The sequence below is a fragment of the Dipodomys ordii genome, unplaced genomic scaffold, assembly GCF_000151885.1.
Source record: "Dipodomys ordii isolate 6190 unplaced genomic scaffold, Dord_2.0 Scaffold2, whole genome shotgun sequence".
Classification (NCBI taxonomy): Eukaryota; Metazoa; Chordata; class Mammalia; order Rodentia; family Heteromyidae; genus Dipodomys; species Dipodomys ordii.
In genome coordinates this window covers 19563857-19588872 of record NW_012267218.1, presented here as the reverse complement: position 1 = coordinate 19588872, position 25016 = coordinate 19563857, and the positions used below count along the sequence as shown (strand labels likewise).

The window sequence follows — 25016 nt, the reverse complement described above, 5'->3', positions numbered from 1 at the left end:
TAGAAGATGTAGACAAACCTTTCTGGATTCTCATCAGAGAGCCGGGAGGCCTCCTTTCATGGTGAATTCTGAGCCAGTATAGGCAGTTTGACCAGTTGCCTTAGAGTTCTCCCAGACATTTTCTGCCTAGCTCGCTGCTCATGCATTATTGAAAACATACAACTTTTAGAAATATCCATCACAACCATGTGCCACTCAAAGACCACCCCTATGGAGATCCATCATTTCCTTGCATTTATTGAAATAAAGCAAAGAAAACTAAGTAAAACAAAACAAATAGCATACATGTGTACATATACAAATGCACAAACATGCTCACCTCTCAAATTTCATATAAAGACTGAAGTAGTCTTTTTTTCAGGCAAAGAGAGAACTCTGGCCACTATCAAAGATACAGCTAAAGGAAATGGTTTCCTCCATCAACTCCCTGGCACATGTTTTTTGTTGTTGTTAAGAATACATATCCTCACAAACACACTATCTCTTCACAGAACTTGTGAAAAGAGAGGAGACTTTTTTTCTCCAGCTTTTTATTCCTTGGGTAGAAATAGCAACATGAATCTTCATGTCTCACTTTAAAAACAAATTGTCTGCCATCTTGAAAGCCCTAAATTGTAACACTTTTAAAGATACCCAACATCTTAGGGAATCCTTTGAATGATCTGGAAAGATGAATCCAACCCACACCAGTCCTTAGACCAGATTCTTATGTGACCATAAATTCCTCAGCTGCCTAGAAACCAAAGAAGAAAATCATTCCTTATGGGAAGTCCTTGGGTTTGTAACATTAGGCCCACTCTTCTCCTTTCCTTTCTCCTAAGCATGCACACAGTTCTCCTCCCTGTCCTTACTTTGATACACCATGAAGCATGGTTTCTCCACCTTTGGGAGCTGGTAGTTGCAAACAATAGATGAAACTCCCACCTGTTCCCCCCTGCCTGCCCCCACCCCAGTCCTCAGGGGCGTGGCCTCCTCTGTGTGGTGGTCGTACCAGTTGCTCCAGGGCTGTTTGCTCCCACTTTTCTGTTGCGGTTGACGACACATGACAAACCTAACCGCATGAAACCAAACCCAGATTTTTCTCAAGAGATGTTCTGGGGAAAAAACAACAAGCTGCCTGCCTCCTTCCCCAGCAATGATTGGGTGTTATAAATTACTCCTATCTGGATTTCACATAGTTCCCCTCTGCTCCTGCTGGTGGTCCTGACTTCTATTTTCATTTGCTTGATTAACATACTTCACCTTGGGGGATTCAAGTGGTGGCATTCTCTTCCATGAGTTCTCTCAACACAATGGCAACAACCTCATAGTTTATAGCTGCATTCCCCCACCCCCATACCATTATTTCCTTTTCTCTGCCATTTGACTTCTACTTTTTAATATTTGACTTTATATAAATTCCTAATGGAATTCCCACTATTGTAAACCAGCTCTTGATTTAACTAGTAATGATGAACTGCGACAGGTCTCCAGTCATCTCTACCCAGTATGCTATTGACTTCCACTAACTCTACTTAAGAATTATTATGGTATGTGCCATTGACTCTGAAATGGAGACTAGAAAATTATTAGCTGTTCTGATCCCTGGCACAGATCACATGGGCTGGATAATTATGTTTTTCCTCCTTCCCTTTTCCATTTGAAAAGTAAGATTGAAACCAAACAATTTTCTCTCCTCGCTACGTTAGACATGCAGAGTGAAGTAGGCAAGATGTCAAAGGTAACTGAGATCTCCTGCACACATGCCTGTCCTGCCTTCTCCTCGAATGCAGTAGGCATTTTGATTCAGTCTGGGCATTCAGGCAAGAAGACAGAGATGGAATTGGTGAGTGGGTTGATCCAGGAGCCTTTGAACCCATAGCAATCAGACAAACCAATCAACAGTGACAATATCCCACAACTCCTCCCATTTCACACCCAGTGGACCCCCCCCCCCACCTCTCTAAAATCTGGGATGGGTGTTTGTGCGGTTAGCTGTTTGCAAGTGGCCATTTTATGACAGGAAATAACCAGGTGGTATTAACCCTTTCCTTACCTCTAAGAGGATGGCAAGTGTGCCTGTGCAAATTTCTGTGGCGTTTGGGGCCTGAACCTGAGGAGAGGGTGGGATGGAATTCATTTTTAAAAAAAGAGAAAGGGTTAAACACTGCACTGGGAACTTGAAAGGACCGATTTTTTTTCTTAAATGATTCCCTGTGTCAGACTGGTGATTTAACACTGAAACCCTCATTCTAAAATCGCTACAACGCTACTTTTAAAGATAATTTTAAGAGCATTAAATTGTACGGAGAACTACAATATAACCTGCATTTGATGGGGGAATTTTTACCTTAATTTCTAAGCTTAATAAAATTAACATTTTAAAATCTGGGCTCGAAATCTTTTATATAAACAAGTAGGTTTTTTTTTCCTTTTGAAGAGAGAAAAAAAACAAACAACATTCTTGATGTCCATTGTGGATATATATGTATTCCAGTATATATCTCTATACATATGTGTATATATATGTGTGTGTGTGTATATATATATGTATCCAACTTTACTAAATAATATACTGTACATATACACCCACCCTTAAACTTGTGCATACTGTGTATATATATATATATATATATAAAATGGCCACATTTCTTGCGTGTGTCTGTCCCCGGAAGGGTGGACTGATTGTTTTTGGATGTCTGCAGCTGTTACCTTGAAGGATGCAATTTCATCTTTCATTTATTTTTCCCCATCTAGACTGTATCAGGATAAACTGTAACTCCAGTAAGTTTTTCCTCAAGTTTCATTTTGCTCTTTAAAAAAAAAAAGAGAAAAACTGACTTTATTTTGTTTACTGTTTTATGAGCTGTTTTTTCTTTGGATTCTTTTATTTTTTGACAGTGGGGTTTGGAGGAAACGGGGGGGGGGTGATAAGTTGGAGAGTGGGATGAAGGCACCGGTTAAGTGGGACTGAGGTATAGTGTTTGTCTTGGAGCAGGTTCTCTCGTCTCTACCTGCATTTACAGAAAAGGAGGAGAGGGTGTGTGGATTATGAAATAACTTGAAAATGAATGGAAATGGTCATGTGTTTTCTTTGGGAGATAACCCCTGAGGTGAACGGAAAGCTTTAGAGAAACCAGACTGCACTTCTCCACTGCCAAAAGCTGCAGTTGATAAAAGTAAAAGTTCATGACCCTGAGATGGCTGCCAACTCTGAGATTTCCTGCCTGGCATTTACCAGTAGAAGGAGCTTCTAGAAGGATGTGTAAAGCCCTGTTCTTGGCAGTGATGCAACATTTCAACCAAAGACTTAGCTGAAGAAGGACACACCGCCTATCATTCTCATTCTCACCCATTCCAGAGTCCCGCTCTTGAAGAAGGGTCCTAAGGAGTTATAGGATGAAAGCTACTATCTTCTTCTCTGGAAAATGACATTAGCTAAAGTTGAGGAAAAAGAAAAAGAATATAAACACCTAAGATAGGAATGAGGGAAGACTTTGATGAAGGACAAAGAGAAATATGTTTTTTGCTAGGACATGTTGTATTAGACTAATTCACATTGTTATAAGGAAACAAAAGTTGGTTTTTTTTCTTGTTCAGGCAAAGTCTAATGCCAGCTGAACAACTGAACTGTCTACCAGACAGTTCCTTTCAAAGAAGCAATGAATTCAAGGATCTAGGATCCTTCCATGAAGGGAAGAGAGAGGCCCATCACCTGAGAGTTCTTTCAGCATGCTTCATCTCTTTGCCTGGAAGCAGCAAGCATCACTTTTGCCGGTACTTATTTGGCAGGCAGGACTCCATTCTAAGTGCAAAGTCTTCTGGTGCTACCCGGAGGAAGAAAAAAGTGGATTAGTTGAGTATTCAGTACACCTAATTCTGTGTTCTCTCCTTATTCTCTGCTTCTTTCCTTCCTAGAGTCTTCTATAGAAACAAAGTCAGAGAGAAAATACTCTGACTTCTTTCATGTACTTGTTAATGATATCGTAGGCAATCTCTCAGAGATGATAGTTCAAATTTCTTTTTTGGCAGGTGATAGGATATCACATGACAACCTAACAAACCCCTCTAGTTTTAGGCACACACGCCACAAAAATTAACCCAAAATGAGAAAATTTAAAGATTTCTGTAAACATCTACTTCCTAGAGTATATTATGCATGTCTAGGCATCATGCTATTTTAGATAATGTTCTATTTTTCTGTTTTAGTATTTCTAATTAGTGAGAAATTTCTCATGATGTTTAGGTCACTAAAGACCTAATTGAGACATTCTTTCCAATGTGTGGAGCTATTTTTAAAACAGCCTATTGAGGTTTAATTTCTGCCACAAAATTCATTCATCATAGCTCTACAATTCAATGATAATTGTACATATGGATTTATCCAAAAGTCACCACAATCATACTTTAGAGCAGCATTGCTATCACCCCTTACCTGTTTACATCTAATCTCTGCTCTTACCCTTAACCTGCAGCAATCATTAATGGCTTTACTTCCATACATTTATCTTCTCTGGACTTTGCATATAAATGAGGCTGCATAAAACGTAGTCATTTGTATCTTTATCCATTAAAGTAAGAGAATAGTGATTCTTAGGGAAGCCTTTCCTTCTCTTTTTATACTAATTTTCAAAGTTGGAAATGATGGAAATTGGGCACGGGGTGAAAAGCTTCATCTTCAGAATTTGCCAACTCCTGGATCCTATTTGGAGAGCAGAGAAGCCAGGAGCTGATTTGATGAGGCTATCCGAACTTGCTGTGGCTGTTCTATCAACTTTCCAGTGCAGCCCACTTCCATTTAATCGACAATGGAAGGTCATCCGGAGACAAGTTCCCGGATCCTCTGTCCTGGGAAGACAGCGACATAGATAGACAACAGCAGGCTTTCTAAACCTGGTGAAACATTTTCTACACATAGCTACCTATAGCAGTATGAAGATAAAAGCTGTCAGCAAAGGGAAGTTTTCAACTTTGATCACAGGCTAGAGAGTGTAAGTGATCGGAGTTCAATGAGTAGGTAAATTCAAGTTTGATTTTTTAAAATCATCTTTTAAATTTTCTTCTGGTAAACCTGACATGCTAAGAAATGTAACTCTGTGGAGTTCATCTGGAAAATGATGGTGTATCCACTGCTTGAATAATGAATGTCTAGGGGAAAAAAATTTAAAAAGCCTTTAAACTAGGCTCTGTAGTAAGAAGAACACATACATGTATCTACGGTTTAGTAGAGTCCCAAACTAAATGTGACTGCTTTGGCTGAAATTGCTTTTAATTGTTGAATTGTAGTAGAAGTTGCAGTTGAAGCCACACAAATGTGATAAATTATGAGAAACAAATGCATATAAGCATGGATGTTTAAGAAAAATAGTAACTCAAAAATTTTGTCTTATATACTTACTTTCTCTCCCCCATTTCTGGCATTATTGGCATATGGGTAGAAAAAACTGAGACTATACATCTAAATTAAAAGACAAAGCACGTACAAATCATAATTTCTCTCTTTATTCACTCTGTGTAAGAATCTGAAGTATGACTACAAGTCCATGCTCTTACCCAGTTGTTACCTATGGGTATCTAAGAAATAAGATTGATTTGCAGCCTGGGTTGAGAGGGAGGAGGGCTCTCCTCTGGCTCCTGGGCCTTGTCTCCTGCTGCCATTTCAATGGAAGTCAGAGAATGTCATTGCTCAAGTTTTAAAACAGATTTTCAGTGTTTTTTTTCCCCCTTGAAGGGACACACCGAATTAAACCTAAGTAAAATTTGAATACATGTTTATGAATTTGGCTAGTAACTCCTTTAAGGTGCCTGTTCTTTGAAAAATTGCTCAGATAAAACACTGGGTGATGCAACCAATACATTTCTTCTTCTTCATCTGTGACAAAATGGTGTTTTAGGAAGTGGCTGATTCCAAGGGATTATGTGATACTCTTTCATGGAAGGAAAAACAGTAAGGAAACAAATTGACCTTCCAGGGGAAAAGACAAGCTAGTGGCCAGGATGGAGGACAGACTTGAAACATGAGTCATTTTCTTCTGGTTGGCTTCCTTCAACCTTAGCTGACTGCCTTCCAGTGATCATGCCCCCAGGAAGAGGCAACAACAGTTTTCCATCCATTATCTGCCTAACGACCTTTCTTCATCTCTCCCTTTCCACCCTGCCTTTCTCCATGATAACTATGATTTATTTATCATCCCTTATTCCAAATAATACTTCTCTGCTATCCAAGGCCTGCAAGATGCCCACCTCATCTGTTCCTCCTTAGGTACTATCTTCAAGCCCTATCAGAATGGTCTTTGGTTGAATTGAGGCTATTGATGAATTTCATTCATCTGGCAAGAATGTAGGTAAAGATGCTCAAGCAAGGCAATTTCAGCTTGAGAGCTTTATTTCCAAATGCAAAGGAACAACCGAGTTGGCAGTCATGGTGGTGATTGGACTCCAGGTTGACCTGGAACCTATAATCATGGGCCGCTTTCTGGAGGTGGTCTGGAGGAAATGGCCTGTTCCGATAATTCCAGTGACCACCAGTCTGGCAGGCACCTGAGGCACGCTGCTGGAAAACAGGTATGGTGTTCCCTTTGGTGTGGTTGTGAGTGATTGTGGAAATGCAAGTATGGGAAGTTTTTCCTTGTGTTTTACTTCATCAGAGTGTGACTCTGTCCCAGCCCTATGTGTTTGAAGCCATGTGAAGCCTGAATGTAAGCCATGTGCTCTTATTAATTAAATAGGATGGTAGCGTGAATAAATGTACCAAATATATATTAACAAATATTATTTTTCTGGACTTCCCCTGCTCTCCAAGGTTAGCAGATGTACATCATGACCATTTTCTTAATCTTCCTAAAAAGAGGAGTTTTTAGTACATATATATATATATGTATAGATATATGTATGCTAACATATATATATGTGCCTATGTGCATATTAATACAGAGGGAAGAATTGTGACCTTGTACATGGGCTTTAACCACTTTTTCCATCTTTCTTATTAATTTCTTTGACTTTGAAGTTAGTCTTAATTTTTCTGTAATGAGGCTTACTTTTTCTTCTTAGATAATATAGGTGAGCAAAGAAGTAGGGTGCCATCGTCATATCTCTGAAAGCTATTCCTATGCACTCAAGGCTCCTCTTCTTACAAATCTGTTTGCATTCTGTCTGTCTTTCCTTAGTTTCTACGGTGACTCCATGTCCAGTGTTTGAGCCAAATCATTAGTATGTGAGTGGCTCTTGTATAATTTAGCAGCAATTTGGGATGTGGAGTTTATTTTACTAGATTTTTGTTATTTTCTCTCTCTCTCTCTCTCTCTCTCTGATAGCTCTATAATAATCTTATCATTACTCTTGGTTTAGCTCATCCCTCTAACTCAGAAATACTTGACATAGAATAACCAGGAATGATTCTTCATACTCTTTTTCTGGAAGGAAATTATGAAATTGTCCTTGGTCTGTACTTCTAGAGTTGGGTTCCTGTTGTCCCCTTGCTCTGTTAGAGTTTCAGTAGAGATAGAAAGTCATGAAGTAAGAGTTGATGTACAATTATGCATTCTTTGTCAAGATAGGAGCATCACATCTGAAAATACCTATTTTCATACTGAATGACTATATTCCATCTTTCTTCAACACCTGATTTTAAAAGATAATGCATAATGTAATTTCTTCTTAATAAACACTAATTTGTTTTAAATAGCTAAAAAATGCATATGTGGGCTGGAGGCATGACTGAAGTAGTAGAACACTAGCTATGAGCAAGCAAACCCAATGAGTGTTAGGCCCCTGTGTTCAAGTCTGGGCACTCCACCAACAACAGCAAAATAAACACCCACAGTCCACTATGCAATTTAATGTTCAATACCTAAGTGACAGAGAAGCCAATTATCTTTTAAACTAGATACTGGTGGCTCCTGCTACTTAGGAGTCTGAGATATGGAAGATCATTGTTTAATGACTGCTTGGTCAGAAAAAGTCAGAGAAATACCACTCCCAATTAATCAACAGAAAGCCAGAATGAAGTTATGCCTCAAATGGTAGAGTTCCAGCCACAAGCAACAAACAAACAAACAAGAAACAAAAAAACCCACCAAGCAAGAGGCCCTGAGCCTTAATTTCAAGCATGATACTGCAGGCAAAGCAGCAAAAATTCTTCCTTTTGCTCTTGATCCTACTTGTCAAAGTCCTTTCTCAAAGGCAGTTACAAATGATCATTATCTTGTATATTCTATCAGAGGTTATCTATAAACATATGAGTTACCATTATAACCTTATTTCCTTCCTTCTCTTCTATATATTACTTTCTTCCTAAGACATTTAGGAAATATTGTAGGAAAATATCATTTTCCATACTCTTCTATATCTTATTTTTTCATAAATGTTTTAAGAATATGAAGGTATTCTTTAATTTTAAGAACCACATAATATTCCATTGATTCTTTTCAAGGTTCACAATATGATTTGTGGGGGTATATTTTTTTTAACTCAGCACCTTAGTAAAGTTCATTTAGATTTTTTTAACCTTTTTATTACTATAAAAAGTAACAAGCTATATTTGATATTAGTGTTTGTGTGCATGTTGAAGAATATGTTTTGAATAATTCTCTAAAATTGGAATTATTAAGTCAGAAGATAAGTGCATTATAAGTATTCAGAGGTATTGCCAAAGTATACTCAAAGAAATTGTACCAATTGACATTTTTACTAGTAGAATGAATCTTTTCCCTTACCCTTACAAAATACATTATATCGTCATTTTCTTAAATAACTCTGCCAAGCACTGTTCACAATAGCCAAGATTTGGAAACAACCAGATGCCCCAGTACTGATGAGTGGATCCCAAAATTGTGGTACTTATATACAATGGAATATTATGCAGCCATTAGAAAGGACAAATAATGGCATTTGTAGGGAAATGGAATGGAACTAGAGCCAATTATTTTGAGCAAAGTGAACCAAGAACAAAGAGACAAATGGCACTTGGTCTCCCTGATATGTGGATGCTAAAATCAAAATACAAGAAGATATGACAGAGAAACAGGACTCAAGAAACAAGAGACAGCCACCCATTTTATCATATCATTGCTAAATGACTCCATGTTCTTGACTATATATATATATAACAGAGGAAAGCCAGGAACAGGAACAGAATAAGTGGGAACAGCCTACACTAAGCAAAAGGAAAGAAATGTAAACATCACCTGATGTGGAAAAACTAACTTGCATTGTCAAAGCTCATAGAATTCACAAACTGTATAGGCCATGATAATGACAATTTGCCTTGTGAAGGTTAAAATGTGTTTGTGACTTTAACTAAGTATCACTATTCCACAATACTGTGAAATCTGTGAAATTTATGTAATCACCTAATCTCAATTAAAGAAAAAAAAGTGAGAGAAGGGATGGGTTAGGAGAGATGGGTGACAATGTTGTCAGACACTTTGTACTCATATACTGTTTTGTAGAATGGTAACTTCTTTGTGCAACTACTTAAAGGTAATAATAATAATAAATCACTCTGCCAAATGTCATGAGCACATGTTCAAATGATAGTATATCCATCACCTGCAGATCAGTTCCAATAGTTCCCTTCTTCAGCTATTGTAGGAACCATTATCATTCGAAGTTTCAGCAACCACTTACATCAGAACAGTTTTAATAGAAATCTGGCATCAAAGAACTTCATATGTTAATAGGAATATTACAGGAAAGTGGCAGTATGTCATAACAATTATGCATGAGTTTATTAATGCTGCTCTGTGGTGGAATCTCAGTAGAGAGGACTTCTAATATAACTACAAAGAAGAAAAAAGAATCTGGAGCTTAATGGCCTTAGTTCAACCCTTATCCTTACAACTAATGAACCATGTATGTATCTTTGACAAGTTACTTCTTCAACTCTCAATTTTCTCTGTTGTAAAATGGGAGAGTGGACTGTGTTGCACAGCACTTCAGTACAGGTATGGTGACAAATACCATCAGAGTGTTTTTTTTTTCTGAAAACACATTCTTTTGGCAATGGTATTCATGTTAGAATGAGTAGCCAGAAATTCTTAAAACCATCTTTGGCCAGGATCTGAATAGATGCTAAGGATATCGGTATTCATACTTCCTCCAGTTAGCTACCCTGCCACTAAATTCTCTTCCGTAGCCACCAGAGTACATTGCATTCAGTATTAATAATCCCTAATAAGACCTCATATAAGACCAACGTTAGGTCACTTTAGATGATTTCCCGCTACAGAACATCATTTTTTCTTAGAAGTTAGTGAAATAAATGTACACATTTCTTTTCCCAAAAATGAAGCTGTTTCAGAAGATTTCTGATTATCCTATATCTACATAAAAAGTCATTATTTTGTCATCCTCAAACATTACCACCCTGTCAGTAGCAGTTCTTTCAGTGGCTAATGCAAACGTCTGTTGAGAAATGGAAAATGAGAAGATAGAGGCATGGAACTAAGTTAATAATCCAGTGGTCCATCCTCTTGAATGGGTACAATCAGACTGTGGTAGGAAACTATTAAGAGTGGTAAACCATGGTAGAGATCATGTCCTCAGATCTCTTCTACAGCAAAGTCTTGAGAGGTTATGAGCCCAAGAGTCTCCCATTGGTCTGTTGATAAACTCGAAGGAAAATACTGGATGTTACCCAGGAAGTAATGAAAACATTTGACTTCATTTTGGAAACTTGAAATCATTTTAATAAAAGCTTAATGAAAATATTCTCTTCAAAAAACACCAGATTTAATTTGATGATTTCATCATATTTGCAGCTTTAGTATCTTCTATTATTATTGTTGTTGTTGTTATTATTATTATTGTCGTGGGGCTTGAACTCTGGGCCTGGGCGCTGTCCCTCAGCTCTTCAGCTCAAGGCTAGTGCTCTACCACTTGAGCCACAGAGCCACTTCTGGTTTTCTGAGTGGTTTATTGGAGATGAGAGTCTCACAGGCTTTTGTGCTGAGGCTGGCTTTGAACCACAATCTTCAAATATCAGCCTCCTGAATAGCTGGGATTACAGGCATGAGCCACTGGCGCCTAGCCTATCATGATTTGCATATAAACTAAAATAAAACAGAACTGAAGAGCTAAGAGATTTTGCAGCTAGGATATAGATTTCTGACTAAGAAAAACACTGTCCACTTTAATCCTTTACATTTCTGTTATCTGTGGCTTTGGAAGTCGCCAAATTTATTCTGATCATATCGATCACCTATAATTTTGACCAAAAACTGTTTCTGATGCATTTTATTTATCTAATTATCATAATAGGAATTTGTTTCGAGTGTACTGGCCCTGGAACTTGAACTGAGGTCCTGGCATTTTCACTGAGCTTTCTTTGCTCAAGGTTAGCATTCTGTCACTTGAGCCACAGCCCCACTTCTGGCTTTTTGGTGCTTAATTGAAGACAAGAGTCTCATGAACTTTCTTTCCAGGGCTGGCTTTGAACAGTGAACCTCAGATCTCAGCCTCCTCAGTAGGTAAGATGACAGGCAGAGGCTACCAGTGCTTTAGCAGGATTTTTTTTGGGGGGGTAGTCAGTCATGGGGCTTGAACTCTGGACCTGTGCTCTGTCCCTCAGCTCTTCAGCTCAAGACAAGCACTCTACCACTTGAGCCCCAGTGACACTTCCAGTTTTCTAGTGGTTTATTGGAGCTAAGAATATCTCGGACTTTCCTGCCTGGGCTGGCTTTGAACCATGATCCTCAGATCTCAGCCTCCTGAGTAGCTAGGATTACAAGCATGAGCCACTGGTGCCTGGCCCTTAGTAGGACTTTTAAAGAGATCAATTTATTACGTAGTACTGTCAGATCCTATTTTAAAGATAAGTATTACTGAAATCAGTTTAAATGGAGGCCAGACCTGAGGGATCCCTGAGCCTACAAAAACCAAAGTCCTCACAGCTGACCTCAGCCTTGCTTCACTTGCAAACCAAAGCAAGACTAAATTTGAGTTATTTCTTGTAAATGCCTGTATTTTTAAAAATTATGTTTTGATGATCTGTTAGCTGTTGTACAAATGGGTTATCATTCAACAAACCAGTTTGTAGGTAGACTGCTTCTTGTTCCATGTCACTCCTTACATCATTCCTCCTCCCAATCTCTTCCAAGGCCTATACTTTGTGTGTGTGAGGGGGGGGGGGAATCACAAAGCAAGTTTAACCTAATAGAAACAGCCAACACATTTATAATCACATCTCTAGAGACTTTCAAGTGAAGCAGACTAAGTAAGGCAACCACAGAATAGTGACCAATTGGATACTTCTGTGTTCTTTCTACAAAATTCTTCTCTTTGCATTTAGAATCTTCACTGGAGATTCTACAGTGGAGATTCTAAACCATTTCTGGATTGTTTCTCCCAATGGGAATAACTTTTGCATTGCTACTTTCAACCAAAGAGTTACTCCTGGATTTACCTTATTTAGAACTTGGTTACTTTATAAATGTCTTGTAGAATGTTAATATAACCCACTCACATTCTCTATTCTTAGTTGGTAATGAGATACTTTTTTTAAAATGAAGATATTTCCTTTTCCTTATATCTAATATACACATATACAGAGAGAGAGAATTACAGATACAATCATGTAGAAGAGTACATATGCAATGTAACAGGTTTAACTCACTTCTTACAGATTATAATTTGAATGCTAGAGTTTCTAGAACAATCAGCCTCAAAATAGAAGCTTCTATGATTCAGAACATCTCAGCAAACATTGTTTCAATTTTAGAATCAATTATGGGAAGAAAATTTACAGGCCAGATGATGTTATTTCCAAAATAATTTGTTTTGTGGCTGGTCTCTTGTCTAAGTGGCTAGAATCATATTGCTTTGTATCTCTGAGTTTATTAGAAGTTGGACATAGAGGCTCATTTTTCTTAGAAGTTAGTAAAATAAATCTTTGGAAAGTATATGCATCTCCTTTCTCAAAATGAAGCTGTTTCAGAAGATTTCTGGTTACCCTATATCTACATATAAGGTCATTATTCTGTCATCCCCAAACCTTACCACCCTGTCAGTAGCAATTCTTTTAGTGGCTAAATGCAAACATCTGTTGAGAAATGGGAAATGAGAAGATAGAGGCATGGAACTAAGTTAATAATCCAGTGGTCCATCCTCTTGAATGAGTACAATCAGACTGTGGTAGGAAACTATTAAGAGAGGTAAACCATGGTAGAGATCATGTCCTCAGATCTCTTCTACGGCAAAGTCTTGCGAGTCTCCCATTGGTCTGTTGGGCACACTTTAAATATCAAAATATTACAAAGTGGGAAGGAAGGCTCATGGCAGCTGAGTGCATGGTGTCAGGTCACAGGGTGATTGATGGAAGACATGCATCTTCATACCTTCAGATTTTCAGTTCTCAAATGACCAGTCTTCTGTTGCCTAAATCAAGCTGTCTTTTAATAATGATTATTTTTAGTATTGGTGGGAGAAAGAAAAAAGAAGGGAAGAAGACAGGGAGGCAAGCATGAAAGAGAGGAAGGAAAGAAGGCAGAAAGGTGGGAAGGAAGTAAGAAGGGAGGGAGGGAGGAAGGAAGGGAAGTAGGTAAATATCCATGGCTAAAGTACTAATTTAGAAAGGATATTATTTCCTAAAATCTTGAGAGCAGAATGAACAGCAATAGGAAAGGAATGAAGTTAAACTCTGAAATCTATAAGATGACAGAAATGAAATTGGTGTTAGCCAGAAGTATGGGCAGGATAAACTCTAAGGCAATAAATATAGGGATACTCCTCTATTCCAGAGATGATGAAAAGCAATAAAATTAGAAACAAAGGCTGGAGGGAGGAAGGCATACTTATTTCCTGTGAATAGTTTTTTCCTGTGATAGTCAGAAAATCTTATAATTTCCCCTTCATTTTAGGGGAGGGGGGGGAAGAACACCAAGAAAGACAAAGAAAATAGGATAAAGCCATTGGCCTACTTGCCCCTGACTAGATAGGGATTACTGTGAGTTTATGAGAGTAAACTGATCATTAGACCCACTACATAGGTTTACCTGTCAATAGTTGGAGTGTGTAGGTTGGAGGTGTGGCTTAAGTGGTAGTACACTTACCTGGTAAGCAAGATGTCCTGAGTTCCCTCCTCAGTATGCCAAACAAACTAACTTACTTGTGTTTCCATAGAGTAGTTGGAATGTTCAGTTGATTATTGGTAAATACAAACAAACTTAAACATGTACTCTGACGCTCGGAAATGGAAATAAAAAGTCTAGATAATGCATCACTAATGAATAACTAGCTATGCGCTCAGGTACGGATCCCATTGTCCTCCATACCTGGTAAAAAATACAAGTAGTTGAGAAATCATGGTTAACCTAAAAAATTAAAATGAAAATACTACTTATTCTTTCCCTTTTCCCTTTCTTATTTTTCTTGGAGATTTTTTTTCCACAGTAAACACAGATGCTTTTAACTATATACATGAAGTCATTTACAATAAAAATATTGATTACTGCCTATGGCAGTAAATAAAGTTTCATGGAAACTCAGCCTTGCCCATTTTAATGTTCACCTTGTTGTCTTTTAAAATGGCCATTTTGCATTATAGAGGCAGGAGGAGTAGTTGTAGAATATCACATAGATCCTAAGCTATAGTGTATACTAGCTGGCTATTTGCCCTTGGGCCCTGAACTGAGTGATTGGTCCCTGTGCCTTTGGTAGAAGAGATTCTCACCCTTACTACTGTGACCTTCCTTAGAATGAAGTGAAAAGTCTTGAATTCATTTCTTACAAGAAAACTGCTGCCACAACCCCTTGTCATTAAAGCCCAGCTTCTTCCAGCCCAGATTCCTGTCCTGTCTCCTAGGAAGTATTTTACAAAGGAAGTTGTTCACTTTGACAAATCCGAAAGGTCAGAGCAAGTACCCCAGGGGCCCCAGGAATGGATGTTTCTGTTATTACCAGTTCACATGATCAATGAGCAGTTCACACTATGAGGCTCATGAGACTCAGGCCTCTAAGAGCCGCTGTGGGATTTGGTGCCTTCTTAAATGCTGAGGGGGAAGGCACTTTTCTCTCTATCAAAAGATATTACAGCTCTCAGTACCAATAAGAAGGGCACAGAGAAATTGCTGCAGGACCAAAAGCTAACTGGTACTAAGGTTGGAACCTAGAGCCTCATACTTATTGATACACTTGCTCACCTTGCTCAGTTGATGCTCCACTACCTCCAGACTGGCTTTTGTGCTGAGTATTTTGGTGGAGTCTCACAGAACTTTTGCCCATGTTGGTTTCAAATCATAATCCTTTAGATCTCAGGCTCCTGAATAGTTAGGACTCCAGGCATGAGCCCTGCTAGCACATGGTTTCAATGGTAAAATTCTGAAGAATTCAAGGCAGCAACTACCAGACACTAACATCTACAGGATTCTTCAACTGTTGACCTCTTTAACTACACTGGTTGTGTGCCTATGAAGCTGGCCCTGGAAGAAGGTAATACTACGATATGATTTTTTTTTCTTTTGTCTTTAATAAGGCTTGAATTCTGGGCCTGGGCACTGTCCCTCAGCTCTTCAGCTCAAGGCTAGTGCTCTACCATTTTAAGTCACAACGCCACTTCCAGTTTTCTGGTGGTTAATTGGAGATAAGACTCTCACAGGTTTTCTTGCCTGGGCTGGCTTTGAGCCACAATCCTCAGATCTCAGCCTCCCGAGTAGCTAGGATTACAGGCTGAAGCCACTGGCACCCGGCTCTGTGATATGAATTTTACAGATGAAGAAATGATGACTTCCAGAAACAGTGAAGTGCTTTGGCGCTATTTTGGAGTAATATATTTGTTCAATCACTTAAACATGCCATGCCTGGTTTACACAACTTGGCTTGTTGTAAACTTTATGTGCTTTTAACGTTGCATTTTGTGAATTCCTAATTGTTCCTAGATAAATTTTAAATCCTAAATTTAAGTCCTATCAACTAACTTTTTTGCTTTTATTTGTTTATTTATTTTTTTGCTACCAAGTTTCATAGAACAGCCCACTGCATTTTCTGGACAATAGAAATAGGTTTTATTTCTGATAGCCAGTGTTTCAGGAACTGATGCACTATGACTCGTACAACTTAGGCATGAAAACTCAGTTCTTCCTGAGTGAGTGTGGTCTCCAATGGCCATCAGCACAGGAGTAATGATGACCACAGGCCTCTCAAGTACTGTGTGCAGGGTAAATGACAAGTTTGGCTCCTCACACATTTATATGATACCTCTGCTTTCAAGGATCTGAATTACCATTTTATTTCTCTAGTGGATCATCACTAAGTAGAAAACAGAATCTGGACATTATCACACCAGTGTACCATTACTATAGAAATTCTTTGGGGTGAGAGAGATGGGGGGGGATAAGAAAATTGAAGGAAAAGTGACCCATTCACCTTATCTGTTTGTTGGTGCTATATTGGGGTCTAGGAGCTGTCCCCTAGCTGTTTTTTGTTCAAGGTTGGCACTGTATCATTTGAACCATTCCTCTACTCCAAGCCTTCAGGTGGTGAGTTGGAGCTAAGAGTCTCATGGACTTTCTTGCCCTGACTACTTTGAATGGCGATCCTCAGATTTCAGCCTCCTGAGTAGCTACGAGTATAGATGTGAGCCACTGGCACCAGGCTCCCATTTACCCTCTTTAGAACAACACTACACAGAGACTTCATTTCTGATTTGATAGCCATTCCTTGTCTTTCCGTAATCCAAAGATGAATCAAATGAACTCACTCCAAAGGGAGAGGAAGATGGAAAAGCTATTGGATCCTACCAGAATATTTTAAATGGAAAGCTCTCTTTCCACAAATGTCACAGGCTGTTTGGACAGAATAAGAGCAAAATGGTTTGAAGTTAATAAGGAGAAATGCTTGCTGAGGTTGTAATGACTGCCATTCCTAAGGGCTGGCAGGCCATGCCATTTTGCAGTGTGTCTCTGGAAAGAATAATATATGCAGGCTTCCACTGAGCAGTCATGCTGCTTGCCTCGTCCCTGCCGTCTTTCTGGTTTGGGGCACTGCAGTGGGAGCTGACATGCTGAGCTATTAGACTGTCAGCTTTGTGGTTGGCCCTTACTCAAAATAGTGCCAGCCGAAAATGACAGTTTCTCTTCAGGAAACTAGATTGATCCAGTCCTCCTATTCATGGAGGATTATCTCCTTGTATTTGTAGTCTACCTTTGTCCTGTGTAGGACCATACTTAGTTAAGTCTGAGTTTAGTGTCACCATCTCTATAAGCATGCATTCATTCTGCTATGATATAGATGATGTCTTCCCATTCAAACTTGTTTGTACCAAAGAACTGGCTTATTTGGGTCCTGTGTATCCAGAGTACTAGTTCAGGTCCAAATTGCCTACAAATAGCATGTGTTTATTCATAAGGCTTTCAGCGTGTGATGATGTATTGGTTTATCTTTCTCTTCTAAGTTATCATTTAGTTTATAGTTCCATTATAATTGATCTAAGTCATACCCGTGAGCAATTGTACAGAGTTTCAATAAAGCTTTACTTACAAACATAGGCAGTAAGGCATATTGGGCCCAAGAGCTACAGTTTCGTGGTTTATGTACTAAGAAGTAGATTAAGCTACTCAAGATTCCAAATGGGAATTGGAGAACTATGCACTTCAAGTGGTTTTCTTTCTAGCTGATAATACAATGCTAAATAAGACCAGCACTGTCTGATTCACTGTCTTAAGAGGTTTGCCTTCTATTTGGGATTTTTGATAACATATAAGCACAAAAATGATTTCAAATAATGTGATATTCAGTGGGTTAGATTAAATGTGGTAAACACCTGGTGGTGGGCAGAAGTATTGCTTGAGGTAAGACTATTCTGACGTTCTGAGAAAATTGTACTTGAGATTAGTCTTTGTGTGTGCACACACACATGCATGTGCATGTATACATAATGACAGCACTGGGGCTTGAATTCAGGGCCTCACACTCATAGCTGAAGCTATGCAACTTGAGCCACATGTCCATTTGCAGCTTTTCTCTGATTAATTGGAGATAGGAGTCTCATGGATTTGTCTTCCTGAGCTGGCTATATACCTTGTTATTCAGCTCTCAGCTTCCTTCTGGATTGTATGTGTGAGCTAGAGGCATCTGGCAAGATTGGACACTTTTGATAGTTGCATGGTGAGAAGATACAATCTTGGGAAGGTTTAGATGAACAGCATTCTTTCCAGAAACAGTCACAAGAGATAAGGACTCTGGAAGAATATATATTAGTTGTATTTCAGAAACAGGAAGACATTAATATGGCTGAATAGGGAAAAGGACTATTTTTCTCTGTCTTAAACTGTCACCATCTAAGTGACCTCTCATAAAACCTTTAGTAACTTAAGGAATTGTCTTTGTGAGTTACAGAAAATTCCTTTGCTTAATTTTTGATTGTTCACACAGGGAGGGAAATTCACAGGTAGCTGCTGTGTTTGATGTCAAAGAATAAATTTTCAAAAATTCATATCCAAGCCAGGTGCTGGTGCTCACTCCTGTAATCCTAGCTACTCAGGAGGCTGAGATCTGAGGATCGCGGTTCAAAGCCATCTCAGGCAGGAAAGTCTGTGAGACTCTTATCTCCAATTAACCACCAGAAAACTGGAAGTGGTGCTGTGGCTCAAGTGTTAGAGCACTTGCCTTGAGCTGAAGAGCTTGAGGGACAGCGCCCAGGCCCAGAGTTCAGGCCCCATGACCAACAAAAAGAAAAAAAAAGAAAACCAGAAGTGGAGCTGTGGCTTAAGCAATAGAGCACTCACCTTGAGTTGAAGAGCACAGGGATAGCGCCCAAGTCCAGAGTTCAAGCCACATGTCTGCCCCCCACCTCCAAAAAAAAAAAAGTAAGATCTACCTGAAATGTAATTAAAGCAAAAAAAAAAAAAAAAAAGCTGGTAGTAAGGCTTTCTGGAGGTAATAGCTCTGGGGGTAGTAGCTCTAGTTATTGAGTGACCATGAGTTCAAATCCCAGGTATTCTCCCCTCAAAAAAAATAGACAAAGATGGGTTTTGTAGAACATGCCTGTAATCCTATAATCTAGCTAATTGGGAGGTAGAGATGAGAAAGATTGCAGTTTGTAGCAAGGCAAAGAGCTAGCAAACCCCATGTCAAATAAAAAGCTGGATGTCTCATACATACCTGTAATCTCTGCTACCAGGAAGATGAGGTAGGAGGATTACAATTCAAAGACTAGACCCAGCAAAATGTCTGGGACCCTATCTGCAAAATGATCTTGAGGCCTGGTTCAAGGGGTAGAACACCTTCTTAGCAAGGACCAACAAAATGGGGAGGGGATTACTGATAGATCAAAATATCCGAGATAAGACATTCATTAAATCTATAGGTCTCATCCTTCAAGCAGTCCCGTTCTACCTTTCTTTCTTTTTTTTTTTCATTGTGGCTGATCTAGAGCTTTTCTTTTTAGTAAGTTTTTTATTGTGAAAATACTGTACAGAGGGTTACAGTTACATGGGCAAGGTAATGAGTACATTTCTTATCAAACATTGTTGCCTCCTCCTTTGTTTTACCCCTTTGAACTCAAATTGACTGAGTGCTGTACAGTAAGTAAAAACACCTCTATATCAAAAGAACTCGTCTTATTGTACCTGGTCCTGCATCATATGACGATTTTATGAAGCTTTGGAAATAAAATGATTTAAAGATCTTTTATTTTGGGGGGTTGTAAAAATACTACTTCAAGGAAAATTGCCTTTGACTAAAGTGCCATGAGTTAACATGATAAAAACTTCACGTCCTTTGCCTCAATTATGCAGAATTTGAGGAAATGGTTTGAACAGAATAAAGTTAAGCTCAGGGAGGTTAATTGAGACTTTGTTCCCTGAAAAGAGAAGTTAGTTTTCTTGGCAAGGGTATTTGATAGCAATGCTTCTAATGAATGCAAATGAATTCTGGGCTCTATTGAGAACAAAGATGCTAGGAAGCATTTTAGGTACCCAGAGAGAAAGATTATTTTCAGTTAATGACACAGTATATCATGGATTTAAAAGAAATCACTTCAACATACATACAGTAACTCTGCTCAGGGGTGTGTGTGTGTGTGTTTACCTCCATTCTAATAAATAGCTCAAAGGAATACATAGCTTGACTTATTATTCCAAGTAGTTGATCATAAAGTTTCTTCTAAATTATTGGTGGGCAGGCTTAAAATAAGATATTTTTATAAGTAAGGAAAATTAGCTCAGCAAATAGACTTAATACCTTAATTTGCTTCTCAGAACTATTCTTCATAGAGATTCTAAGGGAGTCTGTCAGACTATATTCAGTAAAATTCTGAATTTCTGTTTGCTTCTGAATTAATAAAGTTTTATTGAAGTAGAAACCTAAACTCAGCCTCTGTACTAACATCATATAGAATTCTAAAAGCTTAGTTGGCAGCAAGATAGGGAGTAAGAGGCAGATTATATTGCATGGGGTGCTTTTTTTCTACTTTTTCCTTATGGGGATTATTTGTACTAAAAAATAAACCACCACGTTTTTCTGGGAACATTCAATGAAGCTGTTTAACAATAACACAATATGGGGGGTCCATGTATTCATTTTCCCTCATCTTCTGAGAGGATCTGGTGCATTCATTAAGCATCGTAGGTGGTAGCGGCAGCAAGTGTTATAAAGGAAACATTTTGAAACATGCATCATAGTCATTTCTAATGTCACATCTGTCAGAATTTCTATTTTGTATGTCACATTTAGCTTCATTCATGCAACAATAATGAAATCATGTTACCTCAGATATCTATGGAAGTTTTATTGAATAGCATCAATGCTCAGCAAATATTTTAGACATTTCACATATTCTTACAGCCAGGAATCACATATCAAGTATATTTCTTGATTTGGGCACTTTGATACAAGAAAAAATGTAAAAAAAAGTATCTTGGCCCAATATGGAAGTTAAGCCAGATGAGAGCATCATGCTTGCAAAATTCTTACAGACAGAAATGGTAGACATCCTAGAAATACCATTTTCCCAAGAGACTCAAACAATGAGACTCATCGTTTAAGGTAGACTTTTAATTGCAAGCCATATGTAGCTATCAGTCAGCTGATGAAGGCAGTCACAGGTTTTACTCTGAAGGATTGACAGGACAATAGCATGTTCACTCATTTGTAATTTCAGTGGACTCTGAGCATTATCTGTTGCTTTATTTACTGGAAAGCTCTGTGTTTTGGAATGTCAGTGCCTTGCACTTTCTCTTTAGTAATAGTCAACAAAGCCCAGTGTGTTTAGCACTGTCCTTCACATTTCCTTTATGCGTAGATGAATTCATCACGGAGCTCCATTGAAACTGATTTTCTACAAGGTAGCTCTCTACTTCGGTAGGCTGCAACACACACACAAAAAAATTCTTTCAAAATAAATATTTTACAAGATTGTTTTTGACTTGCAGAAAGTTTATCTTTGTCTCTTGGATCAACAATTATCTTACTATAGATAATTGAACCTGTTAATCAATGATGGCTGTTTCAAGAAGTTCACGTGAGGTGATGACAAAACTCAACCCTCTGCTCAGTGGTTCTTGCCGAGGAAAGATGATCGTTCCAGATTCCAGATGTTACCACTTAGCTGCATGTTTTACTTCACAAGGAGGCAGCCGTTCATGGAGAAACAACTGCAATTACACAGCGTTCAAGTATTTTGTAATTAAACTAACAGCCGATTATAAGGTAGAGCATGGAATGAGAATTTGTGACGGGGCTAAATGAGAATGGAGCTGTGGCAGTCTCCTTTCCCCTGTGGGTATTTGCTCTGGGAAAATCCTTTCAGTGTCTTGATGTGTACCAATGGGTAAGATTAGCCTAGTTCTCAGTAGGGAAAAGAAGATGATTGGGAGATTACAGAATGTCTAAAGTATGCAGATCAAAAAGTTGGCACCACTCTATGCACAAAGTACATTCTTAGGCATTCCCCCCACCCCAACTTTCAAAAAACAAATGGATTTCTGCCACAATTTAAACAATACGAGGTTAAATATTAGAAAGCGAGCTTTAATATCCCTCTGGCTTAGTGATTTTCATCCTTTTGGAGACTAGGGTGATCATATAGGACTTTGAAGGGAAGCCCCCCCGCAAGGGCTGGAAAGTGTTATATAAGATACAAAAGTCATCTATGCATCCAAACACATGGGCTGTTACACACTCGCTTAACCTAAAAGCATGTAATTTGAATATTTGAAGACCTACTGTGTCCCAGGCACGGTGGTTAAAATTTCATGTTCATGTTCTCAATGTAGTCCTTTCAACAACCATGCCAAAGACCTATTATTATCCCCCCCTTGAGGTGAGCAAACAAGTGAATTAAACATCATTCATACAATATTTATTATTGAGTCCCCATATCTTTAAGTGCTGGTAATATAACTGTGAACAAGACAGATTGTATTTTAGAGAGAAGAGAGAGGCAATTTGCAAGTCAATAAGTAAATAGCATGTTTTTCCTAGGATACCATGTTACAGTGAGGGTTAAGGCTAAATCACAGCATTGGGGACAGTCTTCCTGTCCCTAAGGAGAGGCCACTGAGCTTAGAGTAGAATGGGAAATGAGAGGCTACCTCATAGAGGTGTCTTTTCTGTCCAGATAGAGGGCCCTGTCAGAGTGAACAGTGTTTGTGGGACAGCTATGGTTAATGTATGGTTAGAGAGTGGACAAGAGAGGTGGTAGAGGTAAGGAAAGGCAAGAGGCAGTAAGGATCTTGTCTGACAAGCCATGAAGGTTGAATCTTTTTTTTTCGGGGGGGTCCAGTCGTGGGGCCTGAACTCTGGGCCTGGGTGCTGTCCCTCAGCTCTTCAGTTCAAAGCTAGCACTCTACCACTTGAGCCACAGTGCCACTTCCAGTTCTTTTCTTTTTGCTTATGTGGTGCTAAGGAATCGAACCCAGGGCCTCATGCATGCAAGGCAAGTGCTCTACCACTGAGCCACCTTCCCAGCCCCTGAAGGTTGAATCTTATTCTAAGAACCACAGGAACTATATGTGTTAAGCAGATAAGTGTTATAATTTGAGTTATATATTCCAAAGTTCGCTCTGACAGCCCAGAAGTTGGGGAATCATTTCTAGGAGAGGCAGATTAAGAGAAGGAGAGGGAGGCAGTTTGATTGCTCAAGGAATTGTGTCCCTCTGCCTTTACCTTCCTACCAGCCTGTGTGCCCTTTACACACTGACTTCAGTAGGAAGAGATTGGAATGAAAAAAAAATGCAGACTGTAAAATACTAAAGTCAAAGTTTTTCATGGTTGGTTGTTTTGTTTTAGAAACACAGATTGAACAGTTAAGGCCAACCTCTGGCAATCTGAGGGCCTGTCTGACCTTTAAGTCCCTCTTGAACTCTTGTTACCAGGGCAAGGTGAGGCGGGGGAGGGGGGTGCTCCTATTTGAGCATCCTATGCAGAAGGACAAAGCGTTGTTTCTGGGTCCTCAGAAGGACCCAAGAAAGGTGTGGTGTGATGCTTAAATTTTATTGTCAAGGTAAGTGGATTGAGAGATGCCTAGAGCATTTGCAAAACTCATTTCTGTGTGTGTCTGTAATGACTTGTCCAGAGAGAGTAAAAGCATGAAGGTCAATGAACTAATGAATGTGTTAACCCCTTGCTGGATTCCTAATTTGATGAAATTATTGGGAGCTAGGGTATACGTAGGAGACAGTGGCTCATTGGAAGACGTGTGAGACTGGGGAAATGCTTAGTGTTTCTCTTTTGGTCTGACTTCTTCCTCTAGCTGCCTTTCTCTGCTTCCTGGACACCATGTTGTGATCTGGTCCTCTCTCCCACGCCATCCCACGTCATGATGGACTGTCATTTCCAGAACCTTTGAGCCAGAAACAGCTAATTCCTTCCTTTAAGTTGTTATCAAGTTATTTTGGCCTGAACTAATAAACAAGGCCACTTGTACTTGAGGGCCCCTTGGAAGGCTGTTACTGAATTACCCCTTCCTCCCTGCTAAACAAATGGAGCTGCCTAGCCAAGGCTCCTGTGCTCACCAGCACGCACTAAACAGTGTGGAAAGAAACAAGCTGTGATGTGAGAGATAAGGAGCAAGTTGTACCTGGGAGGACCTTCCATTGTCTGCTAGATCAAATACAACATAGACAGTATGTGAGGGAGGTAGAGGAGAGGGGAGGGAGGGAAAGAAAGTGTGTGTGTGTATGTGTGTGTGTGTGTGTGAGAGAGAGAGAGAGAGAAAGAGGGAGAGAGAACTCATTGAGAATTTTTTGGTATGCCTTAGGAGCTCCTTTTCCCTCTCTCCTCCTACCCTACCCCCAGTCCATCTGTGATGCTTGCATTTGTATACAGGCTCTCCATCTAAAGATGCTCCACCCTTAATCATGTTCTCTGTATTGAGCATCTTTGGTTCTCTAAGTACTTATGGCAGTTGTTTACCAGCTCCCTTCGGTTGCCTGCTCTTTATCATGGATTGTTGATCAGTCCATCCTGGGAAGCTCAGGGTAGGAGAGAGAGGGGGGCAGGAGATGGAGAAGCAATGTGGAACAGAGAATAGCAACAGTGACAGGCGGTGGACAATCAGTTAAGATGGTTCCAAATATAGCTCAGCTGGGCTGATGATAGCTCTGCTTGCAGCCACTCCGTATGGGATTTACGCACTTCAGTGAGACTCTCTGTTGAAATGTATTCCACCAGCTGCTCCTGTACTTGTTGGTAGCTGGTGGTGACAGTGGTGGGCTGGCTCCACCTTGGGGAGAGAAAACTGGGGGCGAGGCAGATTCCAACAGGAGAGCTAGCATGAGTCAAAATCTGTTTAGGATTACCCAGGTAGCGCTAAGGCATATGTTTTTGCTTTTGTTTTTTTTTTTAATTTAAAAAATCACTTTGATCTGGACATTTGGCATCCAGCTTTCTTTTTATTCCCCCTGTCTATTTTTAAGAGAAGTGACATTGCAATTTGCATCCACTCTGCCTATTTTTGTTATTTCCTTAGGTTTTTTTTTTTTTTTCCTTTTGGTGGTGGTGCTGGTTTACTGCATGCCTACAATTTGTTTCTGTGCTAGCACCTTTTATCAGGATGCTCATCTCTAGGAAGGAGTAATACTTTGGTCTTACTCAAGACC

General features: G+C 39.2%; 1 protein-coding gene across 4 annotated transcripts in view; it reads left to right on the top strand.

Annotated features, from left to right (window-relative positions):
- Positions 1-25016, top strand: part of Nrxn3 (neurexin 3) — a 1505050-nt gene that overhangs the window by 542815 nt on the left and 937219 nt on the right. For all 4 annotated transcript variants that reach the window (XM_013014269.1, XM_013014277.1, XM_013014291.1 and 1 more), the window contains one exon: positions 2737-2763. In XM_013014269.1, coding sequence (XP_012869723.1) covers positions 2737-2763 — 27 coding nt within the window. The remainder of the gene's footprint in view (positions 1-2736; positions 2764-25016) is intronic.